A 27,050-nucleotide genomic window follows, 5' to 3' on the forward strand; every position below is an offset into this window, starting at 1 on the left:
CTTTGACAACCGACAACAAAAACCTGCTCAGTGAACGTGCTCTAGATTGTTATGATCTCGCCTGACATGTGGTTTTTGTGTATTTCGTCATATTTTTAAACCGTTTTAAATTCCGCCACAAGTGAATCTTCGCGCTGCACTTCGGCATTCCGTGATGGCCAAACGCGAAACCATCGTGCACTGGTTCCGAAAAGGACTTCGCATCCATGATAATCCCGCGCTGACGGTAGCCGTGGACAAGGTGCGAGAAAATCCCGCCAAATACTGCTTGCGGCCAATATTTATGCTAGATCCGGGCATACGCAAGTGGCTGCGCGTTGGTTCCAATCGGTGGCGATTTTTGCAGCAAACGCTGGTAGATTTGGATAAAAATTTACGCTCCATTAACTCGAGGTAAGAAGCTGTACAAGCCTGAAAATTGCGTTTCATTATACTCTCTCATGAATACCGTCCGCCAGGCTTTACGTGGTACGTGGTAATCCGGTGGAAGTATTCCCAAAGCTGTTCACCGAATGGAACGTATCGTTGCTTACTTACGAGCACGACATCGAACCGTACGCAGTGAAGCGAGACAAAACTGTCGAAGACCAGGCAAAGAAGCACCGTGTGGAAATTCACGTGGAAAAATCTCACACCATATTCGACCCCGAAGCTATCGTGAAGAAAAACGCTGGCAAGCCACCACTCACCTATCAACGGTATGCAACACTGGCGTCGGCCTGCAAAATACCTCCGGTGCTACCGGCACCATCGAAACTTCCCGCTAAATGCGCTGCACCCGAATCGGATAAGGAGGAACGCAAAAATCCCGCCTGCTACGATCCTCCAACGATGAAGGAACTGGGTGTGGATGAAGGTACGATGAGCGAATGCAAATTTCCCGGCGGTGAAACGGAATCCTTGCGCCGGATGGAAGAAGTGCTCGGTCGTAAGGCATGGGTGTGCAATTTCGAAAAGCCGAACACGTCCCCAAATTCACTCGAACCATCGACCACGGTTCTGAGTCCGTACCTGAAGTTCGGTTGCCTAAGCGTGCGACTCTTCTACAGCCGGATATCGGACACTATCAAAGGACAGAAACATTCGCAGCCACCGGTATCGCTGATCGGGCAGATAATGTGGCGCGAGTTTTACTACTGCGTGGCAGCGGTAACTCCCAACTTCGACAAGATGGTCGGCAACGGTGTCTGCATGCAGATCGACTGGGACACTAACAAGGACCACCTGGAAGCGTGGACCCATGGGCGGACGGGTTATCCGTTCATCGATGCGATCATGCGCCAACTACGCCAGGAAGGATGGATACATCATCTTGCCCGTCACGCCGTCGCATGTTTCCTAACGCGTGGCGACCTGTGGATTTCGTGGGAAGAAGGGCAGCGTGTTTTCGAGGAACTGCTGCTGGATGCCGATTGGGCGCTAAACGCGGGCAACTGGATGTGGCTGTCGGCATCCGCGTTCTTTCACCAATTCTTCCGCGTCTACAGTCCGGTAGCTTTTGGCAAGAAGACTGATCCGGAGGGCAAGTTTATCCGCAAGTACGTCCCGGAACTGGCACGCTTCCCGGCCGGAATCATCTACGAACCGTGGAAGGCAAATCTCGAAACGCAAAAAAAGCTCGGTTGCATCATAGGGAAGGATTATCCGAAGCGGATCGTTGTGCACGAGGACATTTCGAAGGTGAACATTCAACGCATGTCTGCCGCTTACAAACGTAACAAAGCACAGAAAGAGACCGACCTGGACGGGGACAGTGCACCGGATGCCAGCACGCCGGGAAAAAAGCGTCCAGCGAGTTCATCATCGTCGGCAAAGAGCAGTGCCGCTCCGAAGAAACGAAAGCTGGAAGCCACCATTGAAAAGTTCTTGAAAAAGAAGTAAAACAACGCAAGCGAAGCTCACATAATTATTAATACAAACTGCCAGTAATACTCAGGATAATCTCTTAGGTGAGTGTTAAGTATTTCGTCACAAAGTAATTGTGTGTACTACCTAAACGGTTTAAGACCTTAATAAGCGAGGGCTGACGTCTAAAAATGATAATTTACTTACAAACACGTATTACGCCCAAGCAACTCCTCCAAGGACTCGAAGTCTCTCTTAGCCTCTCAGCTGCATGAGAGAGAAGAAAAACGGTTTCAACACCAACAATTGTTCAAAAGTATTAAATTACTGTTGGTATAATTATCCGGGCATTTTCCTTCATTTTCCTCCAATTTGGGAAAGTTACTTATTTTCTATTTAAGGAAAAAACACACTAAAACAAAATAAACTACGAAACCATGCTTTGTTTCTTTGGAATTTGAGAAATAATCAATTAATTTAAAAAAGCACCAGAATGTTTGAAAGAGCCATTAAATAGTTTACAATGAAGACAACCATGGAAGAAAACTATATGTTTGTCCATATTAGGAACCATGTCCATATTAGGAGGAAATATTAGGAACGAATGAGACAAGAAAATTAGCTTTAAATTTATCCAGCAAGAAGGTTAGTTATGAATGTTCCATCTTCATAAATCTCTGGAGTCTAGAAAATTTCTCTAGAAGTCTAGAAGAAATTGTTGAAATGGAGAGTTCAGTTGGACTCAGCTGGACATGGAAGAAGACTTTAAGGGTTAGGTCGTCCGATCCGTTCTGACCAGTAATTACCAGACCTTTTCCAGTCTAATGAGCTGGACTATATTGAGATCATCATACCTCGAATATGAGGCCAATAATACCTTTGAGGATTTTCCTCTCGTCCGTGGCTTACTACAATCCGTCAGTTTAAGGCGAAGTCCATGTTCTAGAGTGAGTACTGGGACTTTAAATTTTTCTTCAAAGTTCCAGCCCTGACCTTCGCGACGGATGATTTGAGAGAAGTAGACTGCTTAGGCTCTAGAATGATCACGATAGGCAGTCTACGATCTATAACTTTTGATCTAACACACGTGCAGTTAATATCCTATTCGATTAATTGGTAATTTAATAATAGCCGATGTGATCGGCGTATGTCAGAATCTGGATTGATTTGTAGGAGTTCGTCCTCGAAGATGGCACCTTCGAGTCTCGCATGACATTTTGATCTGATGTTGTAGATGTTGGTCTTTGGATCATTCTTGCGCATCTGGTAAGCTAAGCGTGTACTCCAAAAGAGACGTTGAATCATGTTGTACAGTGTTATCCAGGGAATCTTCAGGGAAAGTCTTAGTGATTTTCTGTTTCGGAATGCTCTTTGATAGCTTACCTACTATCCCTACGACCGATGGAATAAGTCCATCCCATATCAGTATCGTCATCAAGGCATCTCTACAGTATTCCCTTACCTTAGTAAAAGTTTGATAAATTCTTTCAAGTATACATCCACCGGATTAGATACACAATAGTTTTATTTGTTAATTTTTTGGTTGTTTCACATCTACTAAATACATCTCTCCCTATCTCTGTTTTTGGTTGTTGTATAAATATGTTTCATTATATTCTCTCCTTCTATATATGGTTCCTGCCATACAATTCCGACTTCCGACGCTTTAGTGTAGGTATCCCGTTTTGTTTTTGATTCGCACTTGATTGTTTGATAGTCCTCCGTTTCCGACAAAAAAAAAAAACATTGGTGGTACTTTGAAACGTTTACTCTGTACTTATTGATATATTTTATTTTGTTGCCTTTCTTTCTGCTGTCCCGGCCATATTTCATTTTACGTTCGCTTTCCCACTTTCCCACCCAGCTTCTGTCTGATATTTGTATACGGATACATGTATATTTTGTTGTAAATATTTAACGTGTGTGTGTGCGTTTGTAAAATGGAGAGGTGCATTTTGGGTTGGGGGTGCGCCATAGGAACAAACGTGATTTATGACGCCCCTGTGAATAAGTGCTTCCAGGAAGGCGTGAAACATGGTGCGGGGAATCGTGAATAAATTATATCAGTAAATGAAGTTCTCGCTCTCTCTCTCTCTATCTCTCTCTCTCTGTTGTACTTCCAACTTCAAAAACCTTTAAAGGATCGTTTAAACTGCAGACTTTTCGTTACAGGAAAACCCAACGCTGGACACCAGAAAGAAATATGAACAGAGCTTTTTGTAGACTTCGGAGACTTCGGAGATCAATTCTTGATAAAACAGTTCCATAAATTACTTTGTTGCTTGCTCAAACAAATAAACAATTTCATGATTTTATCATTAAACGTAACTGGATGACTTCCGAAAATCGGTGCAGTAAGTTTAGCTTAGCTAAAATGTGTGTGTCATGTGCTTCCCCTAGAATCCCGCTTGAGCTCGTTCACTTTTTCTTCGCCACCACGTCCGACTTTAGCTTCAGCTCGCACAACGATATCCACTGGGCAGTGGCCGCACGCGTACGGAACAGCTCGTCGAAGAACTTCCGGTTTTCCTGCCGGAACTCGGGCCCACTGCCGACCGTCGCCCGGCCCAACGTTTCATTCCTCCCCAGCAGGCTGTCATGCAGCACCTGAAACTCGATCGAGCAGTCGCGCAACATTTCACGACTTATGTCGAAGGTCAGGGCCTCGTTGTAGACGGGTGCGGTCGTATTGCGTGCCACCGTCGTTTTGCGCTTCTTGATCCGCCGACCGTCCGCATTGTACAGGCACACCTTCACGTACGGGTCAGACGAATTTCGCGTACCGTCGATGACGCGCAGATTGCGTGCCTTGATGATGACGACCGTCAGCTTTTCGGCTGCGGGCAGATATGACAGCGAAACCATTAGATCGCCCAGATCCTGCTTGTTGTCCTGCTCGGTGTACGGTAGCAGCGGGCGCCAGATGTCTATCCGTTCGGCGAGGCAAACCTGGGCGAGCGGGAACTGTACCCCACCGATGCACACGTGGCGTGAGTACGCGTCAAAGTCGAACAGAAGTATCTCGAGCGTTCGCCGACCGATCGTAGCCGACCGGACCTCAAACACAAAGTCCTCGTCAAACACTGGAAGTAGGGAAGAGGATTTTCATCTCCATCAGTGCTTTAAGAATACTGGAAGGTCTAGCGTTGTTCAAGCTTCAAACGGCGTTGTTTCTCAGAATGCGTTTAAATATCCTTTAAACTGGAAAGTATCGTCTGTCACAGTAACTCCACACCGTCCACTACCTACCCGGGTTGAGCGTTTTCTTGTGAATCCTCGTCTGCCACATGTTGTTCCGGTCGGGCAGCAGCCTTATCTTCGCATACGGATCCGCCGTCCCACTAAAGTCCTGGGGCTGCAGGTCCTGTGCCTATTGTGTGTGTGTTTAAACGAAAAAAGCCCCAGTTACTTGCTTGAAAGAGACGAGCCCCTCGACCACCACCGTACGCATTACCTCGACAAGCTTCACGTTCAAGATGCCCGCCGCAGGATCGTAGCTCAGTGTCAGATGTATCGCACCGCGGGCGTCCTCACCGCCGAGCTCGTCCCGGCTCACCGTGCTGCACGTGCTGACCGAGTCTAGCATATCGATCTTGCCCTGGTTGTCAACCTTGGCTGTCCCTGGTGTCCCCAGGCCGCCAGCAGTTGTTGCCGTAGACACCATTGATGTGGTAGGTTTGGCCGGGCTTGACGTAACGAGCACCACATGTTTGCCCGTGCTGGCGATGGCCACCGCACCGCTGGGTGCCGCTATAACTGACCTACTACTGCTGCAGGCTGAATCACCGCTGTCCTCGCCGGTAGTTTCTTCTGCAAACAACAAAAGATGGCTTAGAGCAAAGTGAACCAAGCCCCCATCTGTCCTGGGGTAGGAGCTCGAAATGTGTCCCCATATCCCTGCCGAGTTTCATAAGCAGAGGAGAAAGCGCACTCACCATCCGATGTGTCAATCAACTGCCCCCGGCTGTCACTCTTCCGGTAAAGACCCTGCGACGCCCAGAACGGTGGATGGTCGGCCCTCGTCTGCGGGCTACCATTGGCCCGATTTAGATAGCGTGACGTCCCGGCAACGGCATCCACGTTGTACGCAATTGGGCAGGTTATGTGTCCCTCGTGACTAACCCAAAAAAACGAACCAGAAGGGAAAAGCGATCGATAGCGAACAAGGGACAAACGCCTCATCACCCCGCTCATCAAACAGGTGACTCGTTTGGCACGTGTATGATTGATTGGCGGTTCCGGTGCATTCTTACCTGCTTCGCTGGGCAGCTTCACGCTCCTTGGCCGATTCGAGCAGATTCTTTTCGTACCAGTTGAGCCGGTACCGCCTCGAGCAGGTAATGTAGATCAGCAACCCTAGCAGGGATACGACCAGGAACGATACCGAACCGTAGATGGCTATCTGGGTGGGATTTACGCCACCGGACTGGCTGAACCAGCTTACGATGGGGGTCTTCATGATGCGGGCGGTCTTTCTATCTAGTTATCTACCCAGTTGGTGAAGGGAAAACGGTCCAGAAAGGATACAAAATCGAAATACATAAAAATAATTCATTCTACGGGGGTTCAGTGTGATCGCTGGGGGACAATGTCTTGGCGGGGTTCTATTTTTTAGCCTGAAAGCTTGAGCAAACACACACACACACACACTGTAGTCTCCGTTGCTCTCGTAATGAAGGTAAATAGAAATTTGATAAACTTTCTCACGCGATGAAAGTGCAATGCATTCAGTTCCAAGTTTTCTGAACCTCTGAATGCTGGTTGGAACCTCCGATAAGCGCCATTTTTTTGTTGTTGCTTCATTTCCAAAGTACAACGATGAAGAAAATTTCATTTTGCTCCCCCTTTTTATTTGCGAAGCATATTTTAATCTTCCCATTGAAGAGGAGTGCAAAGTTCACATCACCGGATATGCATGCAGGCGTGCAGTGTCGGTGCTCTTAGACTCTCCAAACTTCCCCATCCCCAATCTGGCTGGCTATGGGCTTTACAAGCAATGGCAAAAGCTGCCCGGTGAAACTTAATAAAGAACTGTCGTCAGCTAGTAAGATTAATCCTGCTTAACAGATCTGTTCAGGATTATCTACTGATGCCCCGGAGCGGATACTATCGACCATTTTAATTATTAATTCAACGCTTCTTATTTGGTGTCACGCTAGGGAGGGCGGCGCGTTACGATCCAGATTAGATTGTAGCTGACACCTGTTGGAGTGTTAACAAGAGCTGGGGCAAATGCTTTATCCAACACCTATCGTCCGCAGTACAGATACAGTGAAAAAGAAGCATAATGGCAGCACATCTGCTGCGAGCAAAAACTCATGAATTTCTTCGAACATCATCTTAAATCAGCTTTGGTTGTAGCAGTACCTCACAGACTCTGGAGCGCTTTGGAAAAAAGAAGACAACACTTTAATTAAATTCATCTCCATCTCCAAATTCATCATCGATTTTGCTCGCTCTTTTTTTCTCCCCCTAACCACATTTACACTGTGCTCTACTATTCTGTACCGTTTGCATGCCATCTTGTGGCAAGACACGTGCCCATCGTCCATCTTTCATGCTTCACCAAACTAATCCTGACGTCATCGTTCAATATTTCACCCGTAATTGAATCAAAAAGCATATTTCTGACGTGATCGGCATCGCTAATGATGCCACCACTGGATCCCATAGCTTCAGGAATGCTTTAATGTGATCCTACGCTCTGTGTCAGCCCGAACCAACGCACGCATCCTGGCAGGGCGTCCTGGCAAACCCCAAGGAATGTTCCCACCCGATCATTATCACACTCCTTCCCGTTCCGGACACTTTCCCAGGGGAAGATGGCATCGGGTTGGTTGTGGAATTTACGCTTTTTTTTCGTCTTCCGGTTTCTCTAGCTCTTTTACCCCATGTTCCTGGGACGTCCTTTCGAGGGGTTTGTATAGTTTTATTCTTCTTTCTTTTCCTGTTTCTGCATTGCGTGCACGTTGATCTTAAAACGGCACGACAACAACTGCGACAGCCATGCCATGATATGACGACAGTGGCAGGCCGTGGCTGCCCGTGAGTCGAGTCTCCCAATTAGTGAAACTCACTGTGACGGGTGTTACAAATGGACCGTGGGTACACATTCATCTCCAGCTTTGTGTTCGTCAGGCTTGTTTTATGTTGCATCAAAACAATACGTCACCTACAATGACCGCTCACATTTCATCTTAAATGGAAATTTACCTTCAAAAGCCTTATGATGAAAATTAAGTAATTTAATGCTTCATTAGTAAACGGACAATCCTCTCTATAGCCTAGCAGATGATTCAATGTGAACTCCCGCATGAGGACACTTGAACTTTTATGACTCGATGTCAGTGCTTCAAAATTTCCCTCCCAAACGTAATTACCATTTGCCACCCAGCCTACAGGACGGCATCTGGTTTTTCTTTATTTACCTTTCTCAATTACTATTAAACTCCACTTAGCCTAAAGTACACAAACAGAACATACACATACGGAACAATTCCTTCAAAAGCTTAAACTATGTTCGCGTGCAGAGAGTGGTGCAGAAAATTTACTCAGCACAAGGTTCGATTAAAACGAATGACTGGTCAACATTTTCACTGCTTGCAGGGAAGTCCGGCATCGGACGTTCGAGCGTATAATGATACGCTTGTTAACTTTTATTAGGGATCAGTTTACTTTCCGTTGCGCCATTGGCTGCTCAATAAAATTGCTACCAGAATGGTGATTACATCGAACCGTTCCGCGAATCGAAACGTTTAATTACTGAAATGGACTTTACGTTTAGGTGGTAGAAAGTATATAAATGGTCACTAAAAAGCTTCACTTTTTCATTTTTCCACATTTGCTTTCATCTTATGACCCGTATTGCTAACATTTTATGCCTCTTAATGCACAATGCACGAAAGATATTCAGGATAAACCCTAGAACGGTCCTTCCATTCTAAAAAGGTTGTTCGATCTATTTTTACCCTCGAGCCATCCGCTGGTAACCTTCAGCACATACGCAAAAAAAAAACGTTACTATCCTTCCCACATCAACTTATCTTCCAGTTTGGGGATGATTTATGGTTTGATTTATTTTGCTTTTTACTCAGAGCAGGAAATAACGATCGCAACCTGAGGTCTCGCACCGTATCTCCCAGCAGGAGAAGGATAACAAGGAAAGTAGAATGTAGAGAAATGAAAAGAAAAATGTGGAGCGAAAAAAACAACAACCCCTACAACAAAAATATTATATTATATTTCATGATGTAAATCCTTCCTTGCTTTGCTGCGATAAAATATCTTGACCACAGCCGCCTGCCGATCCCGGCAGGTGATCCCGGCTGGTGGGCCCAGCTAATGTACGGGGAAATGTTTTCCATCCCAAAGCGGTGGGATGGAATGTTCCTCCGATGCTAGAAACAGCAGCACGGTACGTGACGCAAAATGGTTTCGGTTGGGCAAGGTTACTTGAGACTTGTGACAGCATCGCAAAATGTCCACCCCATTCCAATGCAACCCTCACCAGCCGGTTCGCTTGGCGAAAAGAATCGCTTCAAGTGTTGCCATGTGTTGCGAATGGTACGTCGCCTTGCGGTAGGAAAACATCCTTCACACCACTGGTTCCGCAAACAGACGACGGCCGGGGTCGTGGTGCGAGAGATTTTGAAGCGATCGTACGCGCTAAACGAGCGGAGGAGTCTGTGCAATAGTGCAATGTGCAGACAATGTAATGTGTGTGAGTGTCTGCTGCATGGCTTTGGATAATGGTTACAATAGAAAGTAACAGCCAGCACAAAATCTCGTAAGCAAAAGGGAGAAAAATTGTTGCACCATTGCTCCACAACAGCCGGCGTTTTGTGAGACATGGGTGTTACGGGGTACGGGGAGAAGGATTTAGCCTTTAACAATTTCTTAGAAACGTCTCATTTCCTCACCCGAAGTAAGGAAAAGCTTCGGAACCGGCTCGAAGAAAATTTACATGAGATGGATGTAATCACTCAGTTCCATATGATTAAATGTTTTACTTTTATCTTATTTTTATGCTGTTATATCATGAAATCACAGCTACTGGAACAAGGGGTAAAACAATGCATAAAATGGGACATACTATTAATTTATAATAAGCATACAGAAAATAATATCATCAATGTAAGATAATTTAACACAATAAAATAAATTAAGTTGCATTCAAAACATATATAAAATTTAAAGAATAGTTTAATAGAAAATACAACTAAGAAAAAATAATTCAAAAAGCAAAAAACCTTCAACATTGGAATAAAATGAACTTTCCCTTCAAAATAAATGAGAAAATGTATTAGTAAAGTGCAAAGCTCTTTTCCAAAAGAAAATAAACTTAAAAATGACCAAAAACATAAGGTACAATCATAACCTCATAAAAAATCCTCGAATATATAATAAAAATGTTAAAAAAATCGATGAAAATCAAACATATAAAAACGATAGGTAATACCAAATTACAAAGATAGTAGACTTTGATAATTATTCAACTACATTTTTAAAGTTTAATAAAATATAAAAAAAACTCTAAACAATTAGCAGTCAAAAAGCAAAAACAACATAAACATGAACAAGCAATCATTACCATCAAAATGAAGATAATGAGTGAATGTTAACAAAAAACTAGTAAAAGAATGGGAAAACCATATAAAAAGCAATAAAAACAGTTTTTCATTTTTAAATCAAATAAAACCAAGAATAAAAATATTAAAAAAGAAATAAAATTTAGAAGAAAATTAAACAAAAGGTTGTAGTAGTAGTAAATCAATTACAAAGAATTTTTATAACGATTTCCACACTGTTCTATGCATCATCAAACTTGCTTTAAATTAAGTTTTCCTTTTTTTGTAATATCAATATTATTCGTCCTTAAGCAATACAACCGTCTCTTTTAAACGAAAAAAAAATCCATTATGAACACTAAGTCAATTAAGTTGTTGCTTTCATAGTAAAAAGTTTGGATTGACCTTTTTTTCTGTATCTGTAATGTCGCCATTTTCCAAGTGCCTTCGTGGCGCAATCGGTTAGCGCGTTCGGCTGTTAACCGAAAGGTTGGTGGTTCGAGTCCACCCGGGGGCGCGAGACACTTTTTACTCAACAACGGTAACTTTTTTCTAGCAATAAAATCATCATTCTAGAAAAAAAATCAAAGGAACGATAGGGTACATTTTATTTAGAGTGATGCTGTTCACAAATGTTCCTCAAAGTGTTTTCATAATTTGAACTTTGTCCTATTTTATGCTATAAGAGGTTTATTGTTTGTAGATTGAGCTTTCAGGGTTTCAATCACTCGATTTACATGATTAAAAACCGATAATGCTTAGCAAGCAGTTTATTGTTCGGAATAAGATTAGGACAGATTAAAATCGAATCACAATCGAATTTAAATACAGCATGAAATTGCTATTAGTGGACATGTTTGAAATTTTTTGTTCACGCTCATTTGCGCAAAATTATGTGGTGTCGATTTATTTTTTTTTTTTTATCTTCAGAAGCGTAGTGGGCGCAATTCATGCTCATAATCGCTGAAATATATATGACACCAGTTTTCACACCATAAAACCCGCACCGGATGTTCATCATATTTTGTGACGTTTATGACGTTTTATGTCTTCTTTGATGGATTGCCCATGACAAGAGGGGACCTCCTGGGTAATGTATCCCAGAATAGCAAATTAAGATTTCAGATAAATAATAACAGCCCTTTTATATGACCTACTTTAGGCCGGATTTTAGTTTCAGCGTAATGTACCACTCCACTCTACTGTTTCCAGGAACCTTGTACCAATCACATCAGTGAAATAGAAATAGTGGCCCTACCATGCTGATTGCTGGTATTATCAAATCACACGAACCATGTAACTATTTGCAATATATCCAGCTAACACCATCATTCAAAATGTTTCTGTTTAATCACAATCCAAGCACAACGACATGGCTGTAGTGTGCGTGTGTGTATTAGCAATTATCCTGGGCGCCAAACTCCTCTTTCAATGCTTCATCGAACCATGGCATCGCAACGGCAATAAATATTTAATCCATTTGCCCATCACCAACATCCCCCTGGCACGCGGTCACATGCGGTTGTAGCGTTTCACGTGGAAGCGGATGCCTACCTACCGGTCCGGAGGTGTCCGGTGTCGCCGCCGTCGATTGATGCGACCAAATGATCAATTACTTCGATGAATAGGAACGATAAGGCGAAACCCGTTAAAACGCTCGCCCGATCGTCACCGGGGCGCACCGAGCACATTGCACATTCGAGTTGGTCATGTTGGCTGGCCGGCTGTAGCTTATCCTTATCCACACGCTTACCGATATGCACTTCACTATAAATTCGCTCTCTTGACTGGCGCCTTCCGTTGTGGCAAACAATATGTTTGAAATGATGTCGCCCAATTTGTCCCGCAACCCCGTTTTAATACACTTTTACGATAGCAGCAAGGTACCGTTGGCCACTATGTTGTGCCTGCATGTATCACCGCCGGGACTTTTGCGATCCTTCTTATCGGAGTGCGGGATGGAAATCGATTTACCACTTGTAGGTCACCAGCTAATCAAGCTTCGAACTCATCAGCAATGGACGCTTGTCCAACTTTTACGATCAAACTGAAGTCACGATATCCAAAGGTCTGGCGAAGCAAGCGGACGCTCCTGATTCGCCATTAGCCTTTCCAGCTTCCGAACCTGAGAGCTTTTCCCACGGAAGTTCGAAGGAATGCCCGACGGCAGCACTACTGGCAGCAACACCGCACTGCTACTCTACTGAAACCAGAATGGCTTCGCACCTTCTAACCGACCGCCGTGAAGCGTGTTTCTTCCAAGCCGAGTTCCACTCACGACACTCGCCGAGTACTTCCAGCCGGGAGCATGCGCATCCCTTGCAGCATCCAAACTTTTGCACCAACCGAACGGAACGTGTTGCCGTTCCGGTACGGTTGTGCCTGCCGACCTGGCTTCAGTGAAACGCGACTACCCAAACAACAACAAAGCACCAACGGCGGCCCACCGTTCCAGTTCACGGGTACCGAAAAGAGAAAAGATTAAAGTTCCTGCCACCTCCAACAGGGAGGCGTACTCCCTCAATGCTCCCTGGAGGATGGGTTGGCGAAAAATTAGAGACTTCCACCTTATTCCCCACACGTGCGTACACGCGAACGGGCCGGATGGAACGTCAACGGTGTACAGCAATACAAAAGCGAGCGCCAGGCTTTCGCGGCAATGTCTTTCGATCAAAATGCGTGTGTTCAGCCGTTTCGTAATTCGCTGTTAAGCTTTTATTTCATAAATGGCACTCGATCGTAGCTTGTTTGCGAGTGTACCGGTCCCCTGTTTACTTGCGGATGGATAATGGCTTAAATCGTGTGCCGGTTCACGATGGGATGGGACCTTTTAGGATGAGGATGAAGATTTTCTCGTGACGGAAGCTTTGAGACGAGGTTGGAAATCTCTTTTCAATTAGCTTTTTTGGTGACTTGCTTGGTGGTCTTGCTGTGACGTCTATGAAACATAGACGGTTAAATCGTCTATGAAACATTACTATGAAACGGTAACGGTTGGTTTATAAAATCTAGTAAGTTCCAAGGCATATATAGCAATGGACACTCAATTTCCAAGGAAATACTGATAAAACTTTAAAGTTGAACGCATTTAAAGCTACGAAAGTTTATCCTTCCGTGGGTCCTTTATTTGAAAAGGCGCTTCTTCATTTGGAATTCTTCGCTTCCAGACATTAACGATACTTCTTTCAAAACCTCCCAAGACAACCGAGCGTGTGATTCATTCACAATCCTTTTGAATAATTCATCTTAGATTTATGATTCATGCTGATTGATGGTGATAGTCATCTTCAGCTTCAAAACGCTACCTCTTAAGCTTGTGAAGCCAACAGAGCGAAAGTTGTCCGATTGTTTTAGACAAAACCATACCAGCCAGACAGTTGCTTTGCGTGCCGATCTTCCGAGTAATTGCATGCCAATAAAACTTACGCTACCAGGTATTTCTAACAAAGCGCGTCCTACGCAACAACAATTCCAATCAATCAAATGAAACCAATCGGGCAAAGGATCCATTTAAAATGTTCATTCTTCTTAAACTCTGTGATTGACGGCTTTCCGACATCCTTACTGTCCAATCATGTCTGGATCGTTTCGGCTATCGGTCTGCTTCTTGGGACTTGGGTGCTTAAGGAATTCTTAAGAAGAGAATTTGTTTCCAAAAAAAAGAAGAATTTTCCATTGAACTGTCTTTCTCGAGGATTGGGTGAATGATACGCTTGGATAAAATTTTCCTGAAGAATACGCTCTTTTATTAGATAATCTGTCTCCGGCAGATTCGAGAAGCTACAGCCGTTTGCACCCCTTAAAAATTCATCATGTAATCCATTTTTCTGCTCCCCAGACATCCCTACGCCTTCACCTCACATTCGAACACTTGCCGCTCCATTCAATCCAGCAGCTCTCCGGGAAAATGAACTGCTCACTGTCACCTGCACAAACCGTATCCGTAGGAGTCCTTCTACCCCGTGCACCAGCAAGCACCACGGCTGTGGCTACGAATCCAGCTCACGAACCGGGTCACTCTTGCGTACACTCCAGGATAATTCCGCTGGGCGCATTCGTTGCCCCAGGACACAACGCCCACAATCTGTTGCTGGCCACTGTCACCCGTGGCCAGTTGCAGTGGGCCTCCACTGTCACCCTGGCACGAATCACGCCCACCCTCCAGATACCCGGCGCACAACATTTTGGCCGTAATCTGGAAGCGAAAGTAACCCGACTTCCGGCACTGTTGATTGGTCAGGATGGGTACGGTTAGCTGCTGCAGCTCTTCGGACAGTTCGCCACTGTCCGTCGTACCCCAACCGGTAACGATCGCTTCCTTCCCATCGATGTTTGCCCCATCGACCGGGAGACAGATCGGGACGAGTCCGTCCTCTGCCAGGATTGGCTCCTTCAACAGTAACAGTGCTACATCGTTGTTATTTCTAAGCTCCTGGTAGCGATTCATTATGATCCGTGTCACTCGCCGATGGATGGCGTCCACGTTCAGGACGGCGATGTTGGGACGTCGAAGGTACACTTCGAAATCGGCCGCATTTAGCCGGGCAACACAGTGGGCCGCTGTTAGGATGTAGCGATCGTTAATCAAACTTCCACCGCAGGTAAATCGTTCCCGGTAGTAGAGGGCTGCCATCCAGGGGAACTGGTCGATGTCGGAAGCGTTGCCACCGATCACACGCAACGTGTTTCGGTAGGTGGGATCGGAATCCTTACCGCAAACTTCACCGGGAGAGAGGATTAAAAGCACTCTTAATATCCGCATTGCAGCTACAGTACCGTAGACAATACGAACCACAAGCTGGACATCCGACACTGGTCTGAGTGTTGACCAGCCAGCAGAAGGACACTAGCGCGAGCCTCCAGTAGTGGAGCGACGTACAATGGCTAAGCGCGTGCATTTTATTGGTTTGCTTGAGGGTGCGATTTCCGTTGCGACGATTCGTATGCATCACTAGCACTGGCGGTGTGCAGTTGCGCCCGCAATAAGCGAAGAATGCGTTCACGAGACGCCAGTGGATAGTGTGGTTAGGTTCGACGATGCAGTGGGAAAAATTTGATATTGCGGAAAACTCGACATTCAAACCTCGGAGGAGCTATGAAGTTGAGTAATTGAAGTGCAAGTTGCAAAGAGTCCGACCAATCTATTAAAACAACACTTCGGAGAAGGTGTAACCGAAATAACGACTTTGAAAAGTTTAAAGAAAATAAATTTTAAAATAATTATTGAAATATGTATTTTAACAACATTTTAATAAATGATTGAACAATAAAACATGGTGAAATGTCTTGATAGTCAAATAATAAAATAAAGTTACTCAACAACAGCCACGAAACCCACGCGAACCGTTATCGATGTAAAACCAACCAGCATTCTGTCATTTCGAGTCAGTCGAGTAACCAGCTACAACACTCTCCATATTGGCAAACAATTCCCCACAGCATGACAATCTCAAGACAAACAAGATTGACCTTTACCCAATGCCACCGCACAACAACACAAGTCGCACAAGATTAAACCGTCTTCATCTCCCGAGTCCATCGCCCGCTTCTGCGTACATCATCTTCTCGGAAGAGCTCGCACTACGAAACTTTTAATCCGTGTGTACTTCCATAGTTCGTTTGGAACCAGTTTTTGCCCAGTTGGTTAATATTAAGCATGACACCGAACAGGGGGAGCCGTACAAGCTGCAAAACAAGGGAACCCCGGGAGAAAGCACCACGATTGCACTTTTGCACCCGTTTGTGGAACGAATCTCTTAGCGCCTTTCACCGGCTCGGGATCGAATGTGCAAGCGTTCTTTTACGTTTTCTGGACAGAAACACGCTTGAACAACGAACAGAAAATAGCTTCCCTGCTTGCTGAAACTTTGCAACCCATCGATGGAACAGGCGACAGGAGTGCTTCCTCTTTTCCTGCGCAAAGCGATATTGTGTGCGGACAGTTAGATCGGTGCTAACCTTTTACACGCTTCTTCGTGGTGTGTACAATACTGCTTCAGGGAGAGAAACTTTGTCGCAACGCTTGGACACATTAACTCGTGCATTCGTGATGGTGGTGTTGGCGGCAAATAGTTGGGTGGGTACTTTGTGCGGAACTTTGGTACGGTGGTAAGGTGTTTGATTATGGTGAATTTGAGTGTCGGGGAGGGTTAATGCTTCCAATGGGAATAGTTGTAGCTAGTTTCAGGTATTTTTTACAGCTTTAATGGGTTGAACATTGTTTTTTCTACACATTTAGCGATAGAACGAACTTTAAATTAAAACACCCTTGTTAGTATGGCGATAAAAAGGGGGTGGCATTGCAGGACTTCACACGGCAGAACTCCTAACAGCTACTTGGTGACTAACAAGGCTGGCCGGCTTGATCTCCAGGGATACAAACAAAAAGAGAGTCAGTAGCCTTAACGTTGATAAAATAATCAAAATATATGATAAATAAATGTAAACAAATTGTGCAATTATTAATTGTATGCTAAAGGAAGAAGATCTTGGATAACCCCGTGATTTTTTTACTTGGATAACCTACTGAGGGCTGTTTATATATGCAGCGACAAAGACAAGTCGGGCTGCAATATTGCGCAGCAATTCAAACTAGGTTAAATCGGTAGGTCTGTGGGCTAATCATGTAATGAGAAAGACACCGAACGGTTTAGTACATAAACATGATGGAGTCTGCGAATACGATCCTTCAAGAAGCCCTTGATAGGTAAGTTGATAAAGGCGATGTTGATGAAGGGGTTTATGATTATTTTAATGCATGAAATGAATTTTTGTTTGAGTTCGAGTTCAAATTTCCAAACTGAAGATGCCACACCTTCAAGCAAAACTTCACGTATCAGGAGTAAAAAGTCAGCACCGATAACAACATTGATGTTGAGTTACGCGCAAGGGTGCGTGCTGCCAATCGGTCATACTAAAGCCTGAGGAAACTTTTCCACGCAAAATACCTGTTGCGACGGAAGAATCTGGGACTTTATAACAACATTTATAGCCTTAGTACTCATTTTTGGCCCGTATTGGGCTCTTAGGATTTTCGTCCGGTATGTGTGGAAAGACAATGGAGGAGCCGCTCTACGAGCTGTATGAAGATCTCACCATTGTGCAACGAATTAGAATCGCCAGGCTCCGGTCCGCCAGATTGGTAGGGATAATGGATTAGCAGGCGACGGCGCTAAAGTCACACTACATATCCTTGTGGCCATAGCTTATTATACCAATAGTTGAAATCCTTTAGCGAAATTCGCTCTTAATCGTTTCCACAAGCACTTTCCAGCTTACCATAACCCTTAATCCTTCTTGACAATCCTTAATCCTTCTTGACGACTTTCACCGATGGGTTATCCCTAACCCGTAAATTTAACTTTAAACCCCGTTTCATTTCAAATTATAACCCCCAGGCATTATACTACTTCTCAGAACACAGCACAACACGGTGTTGCGCCTTTGCATAGCTACACCCGGGGTATCTCAATTAACAAAAGCTCGCTAACTAATTGGCAAAGTTCGGTTGGCTACCGATGCTGGCCGTGAATTTTAATGCGCGTCCTGTGACCGCAAGCCACACGCAATGCTGCAAACACAAAGCGTCGTGGACGCTTTTCGCGGATTACTAATGTCAAGCAATTCATCAAACGACCAGCATCATTAGTTGTTGCTCGGTCTCGAGGAAAACACGGTCCAGTGATAAAAATAAAGCGCGCGACCATGAAAAGCTCGCCCAAAACCCCTTTCCTGCAAGGTTTGTCTTCGACTCGCATTTCGCAGGTAATTCGTCCGCGGGGTTTTCATCTCGCCGGAAAACTTTACCCGCGCAACGGAACGATAGCACAAAATGGGAGGGGGGCCACCACGGGTGGGCTCGTGAAACCATAATGTCTTTCGACGCTACACAGATAAATCATTGGCAAACAGCTGGCTGCTGCAAACCGCGGATGGCTTGATGACTTGGAGGCATTGCTACTGGAAGCTGTGGCCTTCGGGTTGGGAAATAAATTAAATTTTACCTGTCTGGGGAAGCGTGGCATCTGGTTGCTTAATTTATTGCCCTTCTTTTTCGCTCTCCATCGCTCTCCAAGGTGTAACTGCAATCAATATCAATATCATTTTTGGCTTTTCCAGCCGTCCACGTGGACGATATCCTGCGGGCTTGCCTGCGTGCGGCCGGGAAGAAGCGAGCGTTGTAATAATAAGCAAGCTGTTTATTGCTTCTTTGTTTTCTCTGCTTCGATAAATCACGTTTAATTACCAAAGGACTTAATATCTTGATTGAAATTAATTTATTTTGTACAATAAGGATCGCCTCGCTTAAATTCGGCACATGTGAAGTAAATGAAAAGTTCAAAATTACCTAAAACATTGTCAAAAAAACTTCATCTCTTATTTTCAGATAAAATGGAATCCCAACACTAATTCCAATACAAATAAAAACAGGTACATATTTTAGCTTTTGAACAGCAACATAAACGCTTTAACAACTGTCACAAAGTTTGTCCCGCTTGCTGTCGAGCGGGCTTTTAGGGATGTGTTTCAAAACGAGCTACGGAAGAAAAACTTTTGCGTCTGCCGGGAAAGTACATAAACAAGTCGCTCGAATGAAATTGGAGCTAGTATATATATTGCTTTCCCCACCCCAGGACTCCTCCAAAATCCTTGTCGAGCTCGTATCCTCAACCGTTTTTATTTTGTGGTGTGCTCTGTGCTCTGCTTCGAACGAGGTTGAAAAAATCTGATCAACTGCTAACTCCACCCCCGGAAAGGAAATCGGAAGGCGGATGCTGCATGCGATGAATCTTAATGCCATTTCACGGAGCAAAAGTAATGCTGGAGCCACGGAGTATGTATGCGGTGGTTCACATAAAAAACCAAAAATGGCCCAACAGGGACATGCCATCCGATCCGTTTAAGGTCGATCCTGGCGAGGTGGTTCAAGCGAGGGTAAAAGGATTCCAACTGTTTGCCGCAACCGGACAAAAGAACGGGTTTCCTTTACTCGCTTCACATCTGCGGGATTTGTTTGAAGAGGAGCAAGCAAAATTGGAGGAACATCATCATTGTTCACGGGCAAACGTTTCGAAAAAGGTTAAGGGTTGTTGACGAAACGGTGCTCAAAGTATTGAAGTAAATGTTTTAATGATGAGATGAGGGAAGATATGCAAAGAAACAGTAGATGGGTCAGCCAAGATACGATAATTGTGGAAAGATGTTTTAGAAGAAAAGGTGTACAAGGCTTGGGAGGGATGACTTTTTAAAGGCCAAACACAGATTTTAGGAAGAGCGAAAAATAATTGCTCCCTGTGTCCTGTCTGGAAGCTTTAGGTATCGCATATTGTCTGGAAAAAAGCCTCATATGAAGTTTTGTTAACTTGTTACGGCCATATCAATTACGAGCATAGGCATGGTTTCTTCTTACAAGACGAATCACCACAACGTAAGGTTCATACGGAGAACCCAACATCAGCCACACTACTGCCTTGATAAGGATTTACGGTTGAAGTATCATATTCGCCTGGAAAGGGAAATTTTTCAGATGAAAAAATCCTCCATTTTGCAAAATGACTGCCAGTTTTTTTATTTATAAGGACAGTCTGGCTGTAATGCTTAAAATTAGATTACAAAACGGACACATGTCACGTTAGTTTGAAGACATTTCCTGCTCCTAACCGTGCAAGGGCACCTAATCCCCTGTGAGCTCGGCGAAATGTCTTCTAGATAAAATATATAAAATACAGATCTTCAAAAACACTTTCAGCTTAACCGTTTCGAACGTCAGCTTATCTAAGGGAGTAAGCATTATTCACAGTTTTCATGTCTAAGTTTAGCAACAACAGGAAAGCTTGAAGAACTACGTTTTAAGTTGTAGTGCTGAGCATCTTGCTTAAAGGCTCTACAAAATATATTCTAAATCTGAATCTGTAGGAGACCGAAGCGATAGCGACGCTGGTCTTCACACGGCAGAACTGGGGTTCAAATGCCATCCAGACAGATCATCTTCCCGTACACAGGGCTGACTATCCAGCTACGGGTAAAATGAAGCAACAGAAAGCCAAAAATGGCAGGCCGCGAGACCTCTCGAGGTTGTAGTGCCAAGGAAGAAGCGCAAGAATATGTAGCTTTTAGTCTTCACGTTTTTAGGCGATAGCGGCGCCCTGTCTTCACGCAGCAGGACCGGGGCTCATATCCCTTCCAGACCATTCCCCCGCTAGTGAGAGTAGACTATCCAACACTACGTTGTATCACTGAGGCATTATATTGCCGGCTTTATCCCGCAGGTCGTTAAGCCAAGAGGACGAAGTCTACACGTGCTACTGGAGTATCATCATTTACCCTAGACTCTCTCTCTGGCGGATACTTGTGGATGACATTTTGCAGATGTGTCGTCAGATGTCAGTCTCATCGCATGGCTATCATTCTTAGAAGTCGCATGCCCTGCTACATATGACGGCGGTTAAGAAACTTTCCATCCTTCTAACACTCGTTCTTTCACACACAAACACATGAACCCAACGATATCTTGCTCATCCGGATTATGAGGTAGCGATAAAACCTACCACCAAGCAATTGAGACATCCGACCGAAAGCTTATTAGACCAAATTGGCGTTTTTTTTCCTTCTCCCTACTGTGTCATACAATATCTGTACGATACACACCCCCTCACGCACATCGCGTTCGTTATCGCAAGCTTTCCGTACGAATAATCCGCCCCATCAAAAGAGTTTACCAATTTGCTTATCATCGTTACATGGTTGCTTCCCGTTTTTTGCTCCCAACTGCTGTCATACACACTCAAAATTGCGGTTTCCCATTTTTTTTCTCGGTGGTTGTGTACATGCATCAAACAACAACGAATATGTAGCTGGGGAAAAAATGGCTAGCAACCAACATTTTCTTATTCGGTTTCACTACCAAACATGTTCACAATAGCCATCAACGTCCTTATGGCGAAAGCATGCCCAGCGTAGGGCAAAAAAACCCCAGGATGCAAATGAAATGCAAATATTTTCCGCTTGTACGTGTTACGTGCTTCCCCATACTGCTGATAACGGTTTCGCCATTGTAAGGCGTTTGCCTGAACGTTAAACCAGCACATTGTAACGATGCGGGGGGAGGGCAAGCAAATGAAGTCAAAAGGTCAATATTATGTTGCTGTGTTTCTTCGAGCGTCCGAGCGCTGTACGATTGCTTGCAGCGGATTATCGATGTAAAAGGAATAATATGTATATATGTTGTGAACTGAAAACCGTACAGCCAGCAGGATTGAAGTTTATTTCCACGCGCTGGCCTGATGTCGAACGCCAAGAAAATGGCTTTAATGCATGGGCCCCGAGTAAGAAGCGGGGTGAAAATTGAGGCAACTTTTCGAAACATTTAAATTAAACACAGGGTAGAAACTTTGGTGCAGTGGCGATGTACGGTCGGTGCAGCACGCCACAGGTCTTGGAATGCTAAGACGTTGTAACGTGGAAATTTGTGCCCTCGCTTGCACTCGCTCTGCCGAGTACGTATACTTAATTTTGATTAAAGGTGTTTCCGAGCTGAACTAGGAATGTTCTAGTCGTTTCTGGGACTTTGTTTCCGTTAAAGTGAACTATTTAAAGATAAAACCTATTCCTTCTTAGGTTTCAACAGTAAAAAAGTTGAAATATTTCTGTCTAGTTTTACCTGTGGATGGTATAAGTCATCTTGAGCAGAGTGGAGGAAGTGCGTGAAAGTCCAACGGACATCAAGTTCGCCTCTACCTGAGAATTGTTCACTACATCTTGAACACTGTCCAGAAGTTGCAGGAACCAAATAACCTTACAATTACTCTTAAGTATCAATTTTAAGTAATACTTTAACACTCTAAAGAGATTCTAATGAGATGAAACTGTATGTGCCTGCCATGGGAAAATTTGGTTTACATTCACTTATCGTAAATGAAATAATGTCTGATCTATCCATAAATGAATCCATAAAACTGATGCTAAATTTTTCTTCTAATTTAAAATATGACTTAGATTACGCTTTTTCGCCTCAAGGGCATTTGCAACTTTTTTAACACAATTATGGTACCGAACGAAAAAACTACTTCAAACCTTAAATTTTCCCCATCGCTCGTACAAGGTCATTTGACATTACTTTACCGCTTACGCGCTCCGAAAAGTAACTTTTCTCATTAGACGAGCTTCAATTTCAATATCGCAAATCACAATGGATGGCCAGATATGCGAAGTGTCTCGTAGCAACAATCGCCAGCAATCTTTCATTAGGACTAACAACCTTCACACACTCTAATTGGACCCGTCCAACAACTTTTCCCCCTGGAGCAGTGGTTGGGAAAACAGCTAGCCCGGACCAACGGACGCGTGCCGATGAATATTCCCAACCCGGGCACCCATGCCCTAAAGCACACTGTCATCGTACTGGGTCTTTTTTTTCTTCTCTTTTTTTTGCTTGCCCTTCAACAAGTGGCCTGCACTCTAGCCAAGTGGTTGTGCCTGGAAGCCCGGGAAGTTCTTACCTTGACGGTGCGCGTCCGGTGATGGTAATACGGCGTGACACTAATGCTATCGTATGATTCACACATCACTCACATGCTCGACGGCGCTTGAATGATTTCAACTGGTATTAACACTCTATTCGCACCACTTGCACCGATCACTTCCAGCTGCTTTATCTGCTGGATCTGGTTCTTATTAGCTTGGATGGGAGAAAGAACACACGCGCGCGCCCTTGTCACACCGTGCGCACACTTTGTTTCACTTCACAAGGGAAGTAAAGTAGCAATGCGTTACCATTTCCGGAATTAGCCCTACCCCGGTTAGCACACCCCTCGGTGCCACAACTACCCGGACCATTTGTTATCGTTTTTCACTGCCGAAAAACAGTAAGGGCTGCCTTCAACCAATGAACTCTAGCCCGTCCGTAGCCCCTCTCAGCGTTTTCCGTTTCACAGGGTGAGCAAAAATCGATATTAGCTTGCTCCAGTAGTAGTTCGCAGTGCACACCTTTTTTTCTGCCGACTACAGGTGGCGGCAGCGACGACCTGTCGCAAATGTGGCCACCTCGGCGAGAAGATCAGCACGCTACTGATAGCGCTGTTGGTTTGTCCGAACGTGCCTATCGTATTCGTATCACTCGTTTCGGCGATAATATCCCTAACCGATACCGTGTGGCCACACTCACACTTCCAGTAGCGTGAAGCGTGAGTGTCCCTGGAATGTCACTCAGTTCTACAAAGACTAGGCGTCTCCATCTATTACGCTGAGTAACCCAGTGCCCAGTAGCTCACGGACTGAAAAGCTAGGCGCCTCCATCGTGCCGTGCTAGCGTTTATTTTTATTTTTCAAAAATAAAAAAGCTCTCCCCCTAGAACTGGGACCCTACCGACGGTGCCGACGATCGCGCTAGCGATTGCCTTGATCAATAATTTATTTCCGTGCCCTTTTACGAGTCCCAGCGGAATTTAGGGTGGTAGTACAGATGCGTACTCTCGTGCACCGGCGAGCGTGAGCACACTAGAGCAAATAATGTCGCGGTCCCGGTGTTTACACACGTCCTGGCAGGAAATGAATTAATGTTTCGGGCCCCTACCTATCACTCACCACAATGCACAGTGGCTCCACGAACGGACTGACGGCGAAGCGTTTATAGATGGTTTAGCTTGGGGGAAAGTGCTGGCCAATCGCTTATCAGTGGCGGAAGACGCTAGATGATGGATGCTGTCTTAGGTGTGTGAATGGATGGTTCGTCCCGGGAAACGGGAAGAGTAATAGCTTTTAAGATTCGTGTAAAGTTCACCGTTTTGGGTGATAAAGCTAATAGCGAATCGGTAGCATATGCAAAACTTGCCCGATGCATGGCGATGCTGACCATTGAATGTCTGGCTGAATGAAGTATCATTTGATAAGTCAAACTTTTTCGTTTTGGTTGAATAATGTTTGTTGAAGATAAGATAGCGCAGCTTGAAAAAATAAAACTGTTGCATCCAATTTTCTTGCAAAGCTCTTATAAAGGACTTAAGGTATGATAAGGATTTAAAAAAATATTTTGAGTAATGAAGAACATTTCAAATCAGAGAAAAAATTTAAAAAATTTACCTTGTTTAAACTTATTCTGGAGCTCTTAAAAGGTTTCGGATATATATTAATTTTATTTGCGACAAATGTATGTAAAAAATAATTACCTAACCAACTACATTCGATCCACGTATTTTTAAATAACTTAATTGTAATTTAAGATTACATGCATCACCACTTCATAGTTTAATTACAATTCCTACAATCATATATTTCAACGTCTGGTTACATTTTTGTCCGTTTAATTCAAACTCCTGTAACTAAAATTGCTAAAGCTTTACAACAAAAGCTTTATGCGCAAGCTTCACACATGAGCCATAAAGCTCTCTCACTCTCGTCTCTTTTCTGTGATGCAACAGGTATCTTGTACACGCAACAGTGGCATCCCTCGTTTCTCGCGGTTGTGCTACTTTCCAAGCGCTTTGAATTTATCCTCAAAGTTTTTCACTCTATCGCTTATTAAAATTGTTACATCAAATACTTTTAATTTGTTATTTTAATATGAAGACAAAATTAAATTTTGAACAACTTGTTCCTCCATATACAAATTTAAACTCAAGTAAGGTTATATTCTGCACTCCCTCTTAGCATTTTACATTGTCCGTCAGTGGGAGGGTACTTGACGAGCGTTCTTAAAAAAGATTCTAAAGCATGCACTTTCCTTTCAATGTATGTGAGCGTGCGCTCGAAAACCACTCGAACGGTGCCGTCTCGTAACATTCACTTTTAAGAACAGCCTCTTCTGATTTTCTAAGTGCCAACGATTTAACACAATCCACGCCGGTGCACGCTGCTGCCATATCCGTACAAGAGAGTGTTAGTAACGAAGTGTGATTTCGAGTGTTGCTTTTGAGATGCTAGCGTGTAGTGTTATGGCCTTTATATGCCTGCGGAACATTAGCTTTCGCATAGAACATTTAACTAAATTGCAGCGAATAAACACGTTTTGAATAAATGTCTCTAAGGTAGAAATGATTGCTTGCGCATTTTGCAGAAAGGGTGAACAAAACGATTGAGTGAATATTCTGATAGTTTAGATAAAATTAAAAGGAAACAGTACAAAATTTTGACGTAAATCATTGAACCAGCTGATGACGTCAATAAGTATGTTCCATGCGGTAATTACGACAGGATTTCTAGTTCACACGCCTAAATTTTACTCCATTTACCATGCCCAAATACGAATCCGAAAACGCCATCTGAAACTCTAGATAAAAAGAAGGAATAAAAAAATTAAAAAATACATGCATGTAATTCAGAATATTTTAACAGAAAAAGCAATAAAAAAGCATCACAGAAACAGAAACACAGAAACCTTCTTCCTCCCCACCATCACCATCATCATCATCATCATCATCATCATCATCATCATCATCATCATCATCATCATCATCATCATCATCATCATCATCATCATCATCATCATCATCATCATCATCATCATCATCATCATCATCATCATCATCATCATCATCATCATCATCATCATCATCATCATCATCATCATCATCATCATCATCATCATCATCATCATCATCATCATCATCATCATCATCATCATCATCATCATCATCATCATCATCATCATCATCATCATCATCATCATCATCATCATCATCATCATCATTTCTCATCATTTTTCTTCTGCTTCATAATAATCTTCTGCTTCATAACAATCTTCTTCAACCGAGCTCACCCAGGATAAGGTGCCCTTTCTCGGTTTGGAGAAGGAAATGTTTCCAAACCATCGTGAATTGTACTTATATTTGTAATATAGCTTTAAGCAATAGGGCCAGGCCGTTCTTTATGAATAAAAAAAAAATAATCTTCTTCTTCATCTTTTTCTTCTTCTTCATAATATTCTTCTTCTTCCTCTTATTATTATTCTTCTTCTTCCTTCACTTCTCCTTCCTCTTCTTCTTCTTCTTCTTCTTATTCTTCTTATTCTTCTTCTACATCTTGTTTTTCTTCTTCTTGTTTTTCTTCTTCTGCTTCTTCTTCTTATTCTTTTTCTTCTTCTAATTATTCTTCTTCTTCTTGTTTTTATTCTTCATATTATCCTTCTTCTTCATTTTATTCTTCCCCCTCTTCTGCTTCTTCTTCTTCCTCTTCTTCTTCTTCCTCTTCTTATTCTTCTTCTTCTTCTTCTGTTTCTTCTTCTTATTCTTCTTTTTCTTATTCTTTTTCTTATTCTTTTTCTTCTTCTTTTTCAACTGCGTCTTCTTCTTCTCATTTTTCTTCTTCCTATTCTTCTTCTTCTCATTTTTCTTCTTCCTATTCTTCTTCTTCTCATTTTTCTTCTTCCTATTCTTCTTCTTCTCATTATTATTCTTCTTCTTCTTCTTCCTCTTCTTCTTCATATTATCCTTTTTCTTTTTTATTCTTCTTCTTATTCATATTATTATTCTTCTTCTTCTTCTTCCTCTTCTTCTTCATATTATCCTTTTTCTTTTTTATTCTTCTTCTTTCTATTCTTCTTCTTATTCATATTATTATTCTTCTTCCTCTTCTTCGTCATCTTAGTCTTCTTTTTTATCTTCTTCTTCTTATCCTTATTTTTCATTTTCTTCTTAATTTTCCTCT

The 27,050-nt window shown here is 43.4% G+C and overlaps 4 protein-coding genes and 1 non-coding gene across 7 annotated transcripts; 3 read left to right on the forward strand and 2 right to left on the reverse strand.

Annotated features, from left to right (window-relative positions):
* Nucleotides 1–40: 40 nt before the first annotated feature.
* On the forward strand, nucleotides 41–2,285 carry LOC118511230 (cryptochrome-1). Its single transcript, XM_036054065.1, has 2 exons — nucleotides 41–393; nucleotides 459–2,285. Exons 1-2 carry the CDS (start codon nucleotides 155–157, stop codon nucleotides 1,879–1,881), a joined length of 1,662 nt encoding a protein of 553 aa, XP_035909958.1. The 5' UTR covers nucleotides 41–154; the 3' UTR covers nucleotides 1,882–2,285.
* Nucleotides 2,286–3,352: 1,067 nt separating this feature from the next.
* LOC118511231 (synaptotagmin-5) lies at nucleotides 3,353–23,486 on the reverse strand. 3 transcript variants are annotated; one of them, XM_036054066.1, is made up of 6 exons: nucleotides 22,910–23,486; nucleotides 6,099–6,332; nucleotides 5,781–5,962; nucleotides 5,300–5,655; nucleotides 5,095–5,215; nucleotides 3,353–4,928 (listed from the first exon to the last, which is right to left on the reverse strand). In XM_036054066.1, the coding sequence occupies exons 2-6, from the start codon at nucleotides 6,302–6,304 to the stop codon at nucleotides 4,264–4,266; spliced, it is 1,530 nt and encodes a 509-aa protein (XP_035909959.1). In that variant the 5' UTR covers nucleotides 6,305–6,332; nucleotides 22,910–23,486; the 3' UTR covers nucleotides 3,353–4,263. The 3 variants fall into 3 exon arrangements, with proteins under 3 accessions (XP_035909959.1, XP_035909961.1, XP_035909960.1); XM_036054068.1 differs by lacking the exon at nucleotides 22,910–23,486 and adding an exon at nucleotides 11,971–12,624; XM_036054067.1 differs by lacking the exon at nucleotides 22,910–23,486 and adding an exon at nucleotides 11,967–12,624.
* Nucleotides 10,856–10,929, forward strand: Trnan-guu. Its single transcript has one exon. It is a non-coding gene; the product is annotated as a tRNA-Asn (tRNA).
* On the reverse strand, nucleotides 13,407–15,648 carry LOC118511233 (trypsin-1-like). Its single transcript, XM_036054070.1, has 2 exons — nucleotides 15,205–15,648; nucleotides 13,407–15,131 (listed from the first exon to the last, which is right to left on the reverse strand). The coding sequence occupies exons 1-2, from the start codon at nucleotides 15,359–15,361 to the stop codon at nucleotides 14,368–14,370; spliced, it is 921 nt and encodes a 306-aa protein (XP_035909963.1). The 5' UTR covers nucleotides 15,362–15,648; the 3' UTR covers nucleotides 13,407–14,367.
* LOC118510030 (uncharacterized protein DDB_G0271670-like) lies at nucleotides 17,075–26,817 on the forward strand (the record flags this gene model as incomplete). The annotated part of the gene is made up of 3 exons (XM_036051418.1): nucleotides 17,075–17,118; nucleotides 25,757–26,092; nucleotides 26,544–26,817. Coding segments are annotated over exons 1-3 (654 nt in total), but the record flags the coding sequence as incomplete, so codon positions are not given.
* Between the last annotated feature and the right edge of the window lie 233 nt (nucleotides 26,818–27,050).

This window comes from Anopheles stephensi, chromosome 3, assembly GCF_013141755.1.
Source record: "Anopheles stephensi strain Indian chromosome 3, UCI_ANSTEP_V1.0, whole genome shotgun sequence".
In the NCBI taxonomy this organism is placed as follows: Eukaryota; Metazoa; Arthropoda; class Insecta; order Diptera; family Culicidae; genus Anopheles; species Anopheles stephensi.